The sequence below is a fragment of the Oreochromis aureus genome, linkage group 17 (genome assembly GCF_013358895.1).
Source record: "Oreochromis aureus strain Israel breed Guangdong linkage group 17, ZZ_aureus, whole genome shotgun sequence".
Taxonomy (NCBI): Eukaryota; Metazoa; Chordata; class Actinopteri; order Cichliformes; family Cichlidae; genus Oreochromis; species Oreochromis aureus.
Genome location: NC_052958.1, coordinates 37,746,120 through 37,758,621, shown reverse-complemented (window position 1 = coordinate 37,758,621; position 12,502 = coordinate 37,746,120). Strand labels below are relative to the sequence as shown.

General features: G+C 40.0%; 1 protein-coding gene across 1 annotated transcript; it reads left to right on the top strand.

Moving 5' to 3' along the window:
- The first annotated feature begins 280 nt into the window (after positions 1-280).
- pnpla3 (patatin-like phospholipase domain containing 3) lies at positions 281-11,610 on the top strand. Its single transcript, XM_031734806.2, has 9 exons — positions 281-594; positions 1,539-1,771; positions 1,853-1,918; positions 4,634-4,843; positions 8,516-8,576; positions 8,690-8,863; positions 8,956-9,088; positions 9,200-9,307; positions 9,512-11,610. Exons 1-9 carry the CDS (start codon positions 408-410, stop codon positions 9,732-9,734), a joined length of 1,395 nt encoding a protein of 464 aa, XP_031590666.1. The 5' UTR covers positions 281-407; the 3' UTR covers positions 9,735-11,610.
- Positions 11,611-12,502: the final 892 nt, after the last annotated feature.

The window sequence follows — 12,502 nt, the reverse complement described above, 5'->3', positions numbered from 1 at the left end:
AAGCCTCAGTAACCTGTGCTGCCTTTTTCCAACTCGGTAATAGGAAGACTTTCAAATTACTTACGACATCATGTTTTATGTTGCTTTGACATGTCATTTAAGTGGAATAAGATGATCGAGTTGATGGCTCTTTGTTAAAATACACCTTTTTAATAAACAGTGACCGTAGAAATGCACATATGTATATATATTACAAATAAATCGATAAGTGGAACATAGTGGCGTTGATTCGGTGAATATTGCGTTTTCTGACAGTCATTGAACGCACCACAGTTTGTTTTTATAGCTGGTTGTTGACTTGTTGCGTGCGTTCCTTCTGGCCGCGCGGCGGTGACAGGCTTGACAGCTTGGTGTCCTGCTCCGTCTTCGTTACCTGTCAGAACACCCCAGCGAGGGAATGCCCCGCTATGTTCGACTTAAGCCGTGGCTGGAACCTGTCCTTCGCTGGTTGCGGGTTCCTGGGCATTTATCATATCGGAGTAGCCAGCTGTCTGCTGGAGAAAGCTCCGTACCTTATCAAAGAGGCCACTAAGCTGTATGGGGCTTCGGCCGGTGCGCTGACCGCCTCGATGCTCGCCAGCGAGGCACCCATAGGTAAGATACAATGCTGGGGCTCGGAAGCCTGAATAATAATAAACACGTAAAATGATATTCATTACCGAATATGATTTGATAGGCTGCTGGCGATATGTATAAATATGGGTTCAGCATGTCTGTACATAGCAGGCTTCTGTAGAGTTAGCAGGCGTAAAGAAAGTTGCACTTGACAAGAGTTTTGAGAGATTTAGGTCGATTTCATAAACAACAGGAACCTTAAAGTTAGCAGAAAGTTGTATACATTGTAAATATACTTTAAAATATTTGTATATATGAAACGTTGTTTAAAACATAGGCTACTTATAGTGAAAACCATTAACATGTTAGCATGCAAATATATAAAGTCGGTGTTTTTATTAATAAAGTAATAATAAACGTTTATATCTAAGGCACCTTTCAGATTTCTACAGCAGAAACCCCAAAAAAGGGAGAGAGAGAAGATCAAAACAATCACATGAAGCCCCCATCATAAAAAAAATAAATAACCTTATAGAGTATAAAGCTATTAGACTGGATCATTGGGGCAGTTCCACATGTTCCACATTAAGTGTACTGTAAATTCACTCTTAAGCACAATTAAAAGTGTAATAGTCTAGTAGCTAATTTCTGTTCAAGGTTAGATCTTACTTGTCAGTCACTTGAGACCAGTAGTACTGCAAACTTGACATAGCAATTCATATATGTGCAATGCTTATACAGAGCAGGCAGAGAATGTCTTTCATTGATATACATGTATATATGTATAGGTTGTGTTCAAATAGGACTGTCTCATACCACAACATGACTGTGCTTGAGTTCGAGGCACCCTTTCACTTTCTTTCTCATGATGAAGCAATCATTACGGACTGATTTCATCTGTAAACCTAGACTGACGCCCAGGTTATCATCAATAGCGTCAGACAATACTGATACAGGCTTAATTGGCGTGTTTTCATTCCCAGCTAAATGCTGTGAAGATGTGATTGAGGTGGCTAAGGAGGCCAGAAAGAGAAACCTGGGCCCTCTTCATCCAACTTTCAACCTGATTAAGGTGTTAAGGTCTGGCCTGAATCGTAACCTGCCCTCTGACGCGCACACCCTGGCCTCAGAGCGACTGTGCGTCTCTCTGACCAGAGTGTCTGATGGGGAGAATGTGCTCGTGTCAGAGTTTGACTCCAAAGATGAGCTCATTCAGGTGAGGAGAAAGAGGTGGTGGATATATTCCACATAACAGGGGGTGGGTGTTCTCTACTTTAACCTCATGCTCTATCCACAGGCGCTCATCTGCAGCTGTTTTATCCCCATCTACTGTGGACTGATCCCTCCATGCTTCAAAGGAGTGGTAGGTTTGCTTCTTTACATGTATGTATGCGTGTTTCTGCTTTGGGGAAGCAGAAGCACACATGTGACTAAAAAAACAGAAAAAGAAGAAGGAAGCTTGAGTGAAGAAAAAATGTAGCAATAAGCAAAGTTGAAAAGCATTGAGTGGATGCAAAAGAGTGAAATCCTCTGAGCATAAAAAACTGGGTCGTCTTGTATAATCACATTTGATTGTAGATTTTTTTAAGCATTAAAAATGAAGAAGGAAAATACGCATTTAATATACAGAGTACAGACTGTGGGATGGCTTTGTGTTCCTACACAAGTAGTCAATCTGAGCAGTGATAAAGAAGCTGCAGGTCCCAGCATATAGCTGTTTGCTTTACTGTGACTTATCAGCAGCTCTTGGACTTTGGCAGCAATCTCATCCAATAATCAGATCAACTTTCTATCTCCTATTACCACAATTATAATTAAGACAATCAGAACTGGATTTAGATCCAGTTATATAATAATATAATAGCAAAATCATAAAAGTGGAGTTCATCATAGTCACAGCAGATAAAAATAATAAACCTGATAACATAAAGAATTGTAACATCTTCTAGAATTCAACCCAATTTCCTTGAAATTGCCTAACAAATACACAAACATTAAGTGTGTTGACTGGATTATCCTAAAAATAATGGAGATATCTGGCAAATTGCAACTATGGTAACACTAATTACATAATTAATATGACTATTTCCATATAGAGAAATGAATGTAGCAGCTGTTGGTTTGTTGACTTACATTCTGAAGCCTTGGGTTTAATAATTAGGTAATTAATATTTTCAAAAGAAAGAGTGATTTTCACTGACTTAGCCGAATGTGCTGACGTAACATGTATTGAGAACAGTCAGTGCTTTTTGAATGGCAGAGTTTAGAGTCAGACTCCTTTGGAGTCAGCATCTGAATGATATTACACTTTCAGCGACTTACTTTGACTTTTCCCTTTTGGCTCTTCACTTGTCTGAGGAAACACAGGCTTTGCTGGGACTTACAACATACAGTGTGTTAATTTAGAGTGAGATGACTGTAGGAGTTACGTTTACAGTAAAATGCCTGTTCTGAACTTTTTAAATTTGCACCTACACACGTCATCCAGAAGAAAAACTAAAACTACAAGTGAAACTAAAAAGAAACTTGACTGTTGTTAGTGCTGATGTCGCCTTTCAGAGTTATACTGAAGTTCAGTTGATATGGGTGTAGTAAAAATGACAGCGTGGCTACTGAAATGCCACTATCACTGAGCTCCACCACATTTTTATATTTTAGTGATAATCAGAACATTTCAGTTTCTGCTATCAGAGAATGTCAATTGTCAGTTACACTTACAGTTCATACAGGTTTCATTTATTAAAAATGAAAAGAGTCCAACAACAAACACTGTTTGATGTTATAGAAATGCCATTTTTAGCGGACAGGGTGGAGCTAATAATAAGAAGATGCTACTTTGAATTACAAAAGGGAATGAAAGACTCAAAGAAAACAGAAAAAAAACAGAAATAATATTGAAAAGCCCAAATAAATTAGTGCAATTTTGTGTCAGTTAAAGTTTATTTAAATTCTTATTGACAATTGAAGCAGCTGACATGTCAGTGTGATAACAAAATCTAAAAGCTTTGTAATCAAAGATAAACACAGTGACAAAAATCACCAAATACATAGAAAATGAATAGGGGCCCAACTTCAGTGGTGTAAATGAATACAGGATTTATAATGTATAAAATCAAATGCAGTTAATACCGTAAAAGATTTGTACTCCATCCAAACAACAAAACAGGACACCTGGTTTCTTTTCACCCTGAATAGACGTTGTTGTCTGAAACTTGGTGCTGAAGTTCAGTGTGAACACAGAGAAAGGAGTACAGCTCAGTAAGCTAATGTGTGATTTCACTGAAATGTTTGTTGTGTGGCTGATTGCATATGCACATGCAGACAGAAGTCTAACATTAGGTGTAGGTTTCTAATAAAGTTCTTTTTTTCACTTTGCCTGATATGTTTGGCCATGAGGTTCTGCCACAGTCAGATGTCTCCAAATACTAAAGAAACAAATAAAGTGCTAAAACCTTTAAAACCTTTAGCTAGTACTATTAAGGAAATAAAATAGTAATTATACTATATTTAAGTTAATTAAATACACTCATGTAGCAAAGATTCATTTATATAGCTTTAAAAAGAACAACATGTTTTTACTCTGTGTGCACAGTCAACTGTTCCCTTACTGACCTACTTTCCATCACGCTTCACATTCCTAACACAGAGGCTGCATTCTCTGTTGCTAACATCTAGCAGGCTGAATGACATTTTACTAATGGCACTTAAAAGGATTTTAATTCCTTTAAGTGCTTTAAATTAGAAAGCCCTGCTTTCGTATTCCATTGGTCGAGAGAATGAAATGGAATCAGAACATTTCATTACATAAAAACTGGGTAAAGCTAAAATTGTGTCAAATGTGAAGCCTGGGTTTTAAAATTGTAAGTGTCCTGTGTGATGGTAGGTGAGAGCAGTCACAGGAAAAATTAAACAGTGGATCAAAATGTGCATACCAAAAAAGTTTGTAATTTGGCCCAGTTATCAGGGTGTAGCAGAAAAGAATAGTTTCCTTGTGTTTCATCGTGGCCTGTTCTATAAATGACAACCAAGAGTGATGTGTTTAGTGCAGGTATATTGGTAACTGTCTATGTGTGTTCAGCGTTACGTAGACGGTGGGATCAGTGATAACCTGCCACAGTCAGAGCTGAAGAACACCATCACCATCTCTCCTTTCTCTGGCGAAAGTGACATCTGTCCACGGGATAAGTCCACCAGCTTTCATGAGCTGCGTTTCACCAACACCAGCATCCAGATGAACATGGGCAACATGTACCGCCTCAGCAGGGCTCTCTTTCCACCAGAACCCAAGGTAGGTACCTGTGCAGCACTAGTTACATCCACACTGGAGGCGATGTACTCGTTGTGCATTGCGTTGTAGCTGATGGCCAGTTTCTTGCAGACATTCCAGGCTTTGGTTGTGTAGGCCATGTAGTGTATTTACTACCAGGTCATATGTCAATCAGCAGTATCTTGCACTCTCACTGATAGTCGCTTCAGTCACATGTTTTTAAGTAGAGAATAGTTTATCTCAGTTTCAGCCTACTTTGTGTCTCTGCAAGTTATTTCTCCCATAGTCACTTGAAGACTTTCAATGGTCTCTGGATTCCACTGTGGTCACACTTCCTGTGCAGACACAGCTTTATAGTGACATTCTACTTTTGCTCATGGCGTGGATGTTCCTGGTGACCCATTTCTTAGTCAACTAAACGAGGCAAAAACATTAGACTGAGGCCAGTCGGCGACATGCATGTGCCAATCCCACCAGGAAAAGGAGGGAGACCCTATTTTAGATTTTCAACTTTTTAAAGTTGAAAATCTAAAATAACAAAGCAGTAAATCAGCCAGTTGTTTGATGGAAAAGTTTATGTGGAATAGGCTAATGTGAATAGGTGAGTTTTGAGTCTGGACTTAAAAAGAGGGAGGAAGTGATGTTTCTTATCTCAGGAGGAAGGAGTTCCAAAGACGGGGGGCAGAGCAGCAGAAAGGCCTGCGCCCCACGGTGGCCAGCCGGGGGTAAGGGATGGAAAGAGAAAGAGAGGAGGAGGATCTGAGACACCGAGAAGGAATGGTGATCTGAACCAGGTCAGAGAGGTATGAAGGCGAGAGATGATGGATAGCCTTGAATGTGTACTAAAGTATCTTGAAATTGATGCGGCAGCTGCTGCAGAGCAGGGGTGATGCGGTGCATAGAAGGGGTCCTGGTGATAATACGAGCAGCAGAGTTCTGGACACGTTGAAGCTTATGGATATATTTTTGAACAACACCAAATAGGAGAGAGTTGCAGTAATCGATCTGGGAAGTGACCAGGCTATGAACAAGAATGGCAGTGGCATGTGGGGAGAGAAAAGGACGGAGACGATTAATGTTACAGAGTTGGAAATATGCAGACTGAGTGATGTTATTGATGTGTGAGTTAAAAGATAGAGTACCATTAAGGATGACACCCAGACTTTTCACACATGGGGAAACGGAGACCAGCTAGTTATTGATTGTAATAGAAAAGCTATTAGTTCTGGATGGTGTTTGTTTAGTGCCGACCAGGAGAAGCTCAGATTTGTTACCATTGAGTTTGAGAAAATTAGAAGAGAACTATGAATTTAGTTCGGCTAAACAGAGGGTGAGGGAGGACGGGGGGGAGAGCAGAATCAGGTTTACTGGACAAATAAAGCTGGGTGTCATCAGCATAACAGTGAAACTGAATACTGTATTTACGAAAAATGTGTCCAAGCGGAAGAAGGTAGATAATGAAAAGAAGGGGCCCCAGGACAGATCCCTGGGGCACGCCTGCAACCAGAGGAAAGGACTGAGAAGTAAAGGATTTAAGTCGAATAAACTGAGTGCAATCAGACAAGTATGATTTAAACCAGGCTAGTGGGATATGGGAGAGACCGATGGAGGCTAGCCTACTGAGGAGAATTGAGTGAGAAATAGTATCAGAAGCAGCACTCAGATCGCAAAAATTACCCGATAGCAGAATCAGCTGTCTGTGAAGTTATGATTAAGGTAACAGCTAGCAGCTATGGTTGGTAATAAACTGACAAAATTAGTGTGGGAGCTTGGCAGCTAATTAGCTCTGCTGACAGTTAATAGACAGCGTTAATATAACGGGATGACAAGTGTTAAGCTTCGGATAAACAATGAGAAAAATCGACAACAACTAGACAGAAATAATAAAAGTCCACCTTATAACTCTATATCTGCAAGAAAATGTGGTGCAAAGTCATTAGAAGCTCAGCGGTACCTCAGACAACCTATTGTCTGATTTTGTGCTTTTTTGCGTTACCTAAGAGAATCTTTAAAAATTATTTGTCATATATCTAAAATGTAGTGACTTTCTGTGCTTGTATATTGTAACATTTACCTACTAACTGTTGTCACAGTGACTGCTGTGCAGCAGAAGTCAAAGTGGTGTTGTACGCTATCTTTCATTTTAATTACAGTAGTTCTAAGTGAATCAAGTGAACACTATCCAGACTCTATAGTTGATTTCCTGATGTTTGTGCCAGAGAGGTCCTATGGTGCTAAATGCAACATTAACCTGAATTTTAAAACATCTGTTAAATTAATATCCCCTGAACAGATTCCCCAAAATTAGCAGATTTGGTTTCTCGTGGATCACCAGGATGATTTAAAGTAATTCCATACATTGATGTTGCAGCAGATTACTGAATGGTTTAGCTTGCAGCCACTAAATGTAATTGTTATTATTCAAATCGAAGCCAAGTTTCCTCCTGTTATTTCCTGCCACTGTGATGACTGTCAGTTAACCTCTAAGATAAGGTGACCTTTGACCTTGTTGGAGTACATCTATTTGCTGTATCATTGCTATATAGCCTCACCCCCTTCTCGTGTGTGTATGCATACCTTATCTGGGTCCTATGATTTTGTCAATGAGCTCACTTATCTGTGTCTGGGGGATGTGTGTTTTTTCCTGGAATGATATCACTATATCACTTCACCTGAAAAACAAGTCCACACATTACATGCCTGAACACAGTGAGACCTTAATACAAACATGCGTGCTTGGCAAATATGTGTCTCCTGTGGCCTGACCATTCCAGCCAATGAAATGAGCATCTCCTAACAATGTCACAGTTTGCTTGTATTGAAGCTATTACGCAGTAAAACAAACTAACAGCAGACCTGATGACATGACTCTGTACCTTTCACTTGCCAAAACACTGTAAAGCATAACAATAACAATTTTAACAGTGCTAAACTATATGTTAGGAAGTATTTGACTTTTTTAGGGAGATTGTTTCAATATTATAGTATTACGATTCCAACAATCTTAAAAGTTAATATCTTGGTGTGTCCACCTTCATGAGATTGTTCCATGGACTAGTTCTTTTTGCGTGTGCTCAGATTGGTATTGCCATAATTTGTAGAAACATTTTTTGCACATTAGTGAACCTCTGCCCATCTTTACTTTCTTAAACTCTGCCTCTCTAAGATCCTGTTTTTTATACCAAATCACTTACTGACCTGTTGTTGATCAACCTGATTACTTCACTTTAGTACCACTTACTTTTCCACCCTTTGTTGTACCATCCTTGCTTTTTTATACCTTCAAATCCATCCATCCTCTTTTTCTTATCCTATTCATGGTCCCGGGGGGCTGGAGCATATCCTAAATGATATAAGAGAGAGGCAGACAACATTTCACCCTCACATTCACACTTAGGGCCAATTTAGAACCACTGATTAACCTAACCCCACTAACCTCATGGAGATGGGGAAGCTAGAGAACTAGGAGAGAACCCATGCAGACATGGGGAGAACATGCAAATTGGTGAAGGGTGGATCTTGATATATCTAAGATGATATTTTTCATGAAGAAGTAAAATGTCTTATTGTAAATATTTAACTTTTTTCCATGAATGAATTGCGGCTTTATTAGGTCAGCAACATTTATATAGCTTTCCAATGTTTCTTGAATTGGGGCTGTAGAATATATATTTTCTGCCTCCCTGTCCACAGGTGCTGGCTGAGATGTGTCAGAGCGGTTATAAAGATGCTCTACGCTTTCTTGAAGAGAACAGTGAGTCCTCTATTGCTTGGTTGCTTTGGTGATTCTACAATTTACACACTTTCCTAACAGCCTCTAGTTTGACATTTGGACTGTGTTACCTATGTGGTGTTTTTTGGTACCAGACCTGCTTGCACTGGAGTGTCCCACTGCTGGCCCTTCCCTACCAGAGAGCTCGATCAGCTGCTGCAACAATACTGAAACAACCAAGGAGTGGGTGCTCCGAAGGCTCCGACTACTTCGTAAACAGCACTGTAGGCTGGATGAACACATTAGTCTGCCTACTTCAATCAAGAAAGGTATGGTATGATTCCAGAACAAGCACAGATTCAGAATTCTTCTTTAAAATGTTGTTTAAATAACTGCGTCCTATTCTGTATGTGGCTGTCAGTGTTCTGTGAGGCCTGCCAAGAGAGATCCGGACTGTATGGCAGGGTATCTGGGATGCTGCCAGTAAGGGTGGCCTCCTACATGCTCATGCCATACACACTTCCTGTACAGTCAGCATACTCAGTGGCCCAGAGGTAAGACAGAGGTCGCATCAATAACGGCATGTCACTTTTGACCAAATGAGTTTTGATCTTAAAATAAGCTGGTGTCAAATCTGTGACCATTACCACTTTGCTTTGGACCAGGTTTGTAGAGTGGATCCCAGAGGTGCCCGCTGATGTCCGTTGGCTGTTTGAGGTGGCAGGTGATGTGTACCGACAGGCCTGGAAAGGGGAACAAGCCAGCGCTATGAGGTGACAGAAAATATGGCATACAGAGTCATTTTCAAACAAACAATAGAGGTTTAGCCTCAGACGCCTTCAGACATATCCTCTTTCCAATAATCCTGAAGCTGGAAAAATATCTTCATTTTTTTCCGTTTTCATTATTCTCATTGTGGAGTCCAGATCACGTCTTACTTCTATACATGAATCTTGTTTTTATTGCTTTTTGTACAGTGAGCCCTGCCTGAGGAAATGCCTGAGTGTTCCACCGCTATCTTCGGAGTGTGAGTCCAGTCAGAAAGATATCCCACCTGCTCTTTCCTCTGTCGAGCTCCACAGCAACTACTGGGAAATCCCCAAATCTACCTTCTCCTCGTCTCATCAGAGACATCCAGCCATCGATCCCTCCTCACCACAGGATGTCTGCTTCTTTGTTGGCATCCAAGATGAACCTTAGAGCGTTCACAACGGTCAGATGCTCCAGGACCTGAACTTTAACAGAAACACGGTCTAATGTCAGCTGTCTTGTTGAGACAAGGATGGATTGTTGGATGGTAGAAATTTTAGCCAATAATCACTGGTGTGTATCTGTTTTTTACACTGACTCTGAACACTCCATCCAGTGCAAAGAGTATTGTACTTCTGTGATGTGTTTTATGACCTAAATCAGTGCGCAGCACAGTATGATATCTATCTACTTCCCTAACTATTTTTAAGTTTAAAATATGCAAACATAGGAACCATCCTGGTGCATTTAATCACAGCTTCTTTCTTTCCCTTCAAATATTGACTCTTTGGCCATTTCACCACGCTGATGGACTTGTACCGTTGAGTGATATCTCCAAGGTTTGTGGTCCCAATCACTAATTTAAAGGTTTTTTTCAGTATATAATGATTTAAATTTTCTAAATAATGCTCCACAGAGTAAAACGGGTACCAGAGAAGGCGGGGCTACCATGTGAAGGTGTCCTTTGGTTCTCAGTGCGATTAAAATTCCAGAGTGACTGATTATATTCAATATAACGTGAAACTAGGGACTGAGACCGCAAAGTCATCAGGAGTCTTTTTTTAGGTCATAGCTGAAAGCTGTTTTACTAAAAAGAGACTTTTTGTAACAACAGGAGTCAGCCTGTGGTGGCCTTTAAGGAGAATGCAAGTTTAAGGTTTACACCTGAAATCTGTTTTATTTATCTGTAAGTCTATGGCTCTGATATTACAAATCTTGGTACAACAGTCCTTAGCATTAATCCAGGTGATCTTTCCAGGATTTGTGAGTAAAACCAAGTTGTTCACTTAATTGGAACACATTTAAAATACCAAAATAGGTAACTCTTCATCAGTACTGCATAAGGAGAGGCTATTTCACATTAATGGGCAGAGTTATGTGTGATGATGGGTCTGGGGTAAAAAGCTGTTCCTGAGACTGGTTGTCTATTATTTGGTGGCCGCTTACCGTCAGGCGACTCTTCTAAGCTGATGATGACCTGGATGTGATGAGTGTCTGAGAATGTTAGTGGTTCTGTTTTGGCAGCGGTGTCTGTAGATATGTTCAAGGGAGGGAAGAAGGCAGCCGATGCCGTTTTGTGCAGTAGCAATGACCCATGCCCAAATTACTAGTCGGCCACTGAAAACTGATGAAAAATGTTTCTGCTAGAGAAAATGCACTGAAGCTGACATTTTCAGGTTAAAGGCTGGTTCTGGTCCTGGGCCAGCTAGGCAAAGGGGAATGCAATCAGTGGTACAAGTCACATCAGCCCATTGCCTCTGGCCAATAATGCAGTGCATAGACTGAATGCTGATTGGCTGAAAGGAAGGGGTCAACTGAAAAGGGAATGACCACAGCCCACTTAATCTGCAGTACAAAGAATTTCTTTGTGCACTATGAAGTCTGTAATTCCAGCAAAAGGACCAACAGAACCACAAACAAGAGTGGCCTATGTTCCAGTTATTAAACAGTACGTGTATATTTTTAAACTATAACAGCAATGTCAAGTTGTTTGCATCTGCAAAGTCCTATGTAGCAGCACCAACCATGCTGGAGCCAATACGTGCCATTTTTATAGGACAAACCCACAGTTTCAGCATGGACGAAGACATGCTCCAGTATACCACAAAACTTTACAAACTTTTAAAACTACAAAATTAAGTCCAAAATTGAAAACAGGCTTGTTTTAATTCCCTTCTTTTAAGTTTAAAAAATCAACTCAATATGCCATTTCCCAGAGATTTGCTGGTAGTTACGTGGTCAGATCCTGAAATATTTTTTGTTTCCCGCAAATGTAAAGTTATGTTAAAGCACTGTGATATTTCAAGATTAAACAATTGATAATTGATTCCTGTGTTTTGTGTGTGTGTGTGTGTGTGTGTGTGTGTGTGTGTGTGTGTGTGAGACCACCAATCTTTACATTGAAAGAAAAAACAGCATCGAGTAGTTGCAAATGTAAACAGATGGTTCCTGGTGGCAGTGCACACGAGGTAATGAAACACCAGGCTTCATCATGGCACAAGAGAACTTCAGAAGTCATCCGCAACAAAGGGAGAAAGTCCCAGAAGGATTACAATCTCAGGAGCAGTCCATAATTCAAGTGTGTATGTAGAGCAGACACCTGCGAGTGTGACTAAAATATGACCACAAAACAACAAAAATATGCAACTTCTATATATAAAGTCAAACACGGAGAGTTCCTGTAATGCTGTGATTTTGACTGGATGGCTGATATAGTTTTGAAACAAACCTCTTCATTCTTCATGCAGAACATGGAAAAACCTGCTCTCCTCTTTCTCCAGGTGAAGAACACCTTTCAGCTCCAGACCCCATTTGATTCAGAATATTTCTTGATGTTCCTGAGTTTGTTGACTATTTTTATTTTCTTCTCCTGTTTTCCACTATTATTAAGGCAAACTTTATCTTTGTAATTTTCACAGAAAAAACAACACTCACATAGTGACATGACACGCCCTAAAGCAAATCTGATTCATTTCTGACTCCAATGGAAACAATAAAAATAGTTCATGTTATATTCACTATGACCTGAAACTATTAAGATTAAGATCCTAAACTCATCAGGAAAGTGTTTGCTGAGGTCATAGATCATTTGAGGTGAAAGGTCATTTTTCTTATATACTTATATGTCCTATTTCACCAGTAGTTACTTCCTCTGAGGTCCAAATCTGGACGCAGACAGACGCTGCTTTTTACAGATCCAGACCTTTTCCGATTACTAC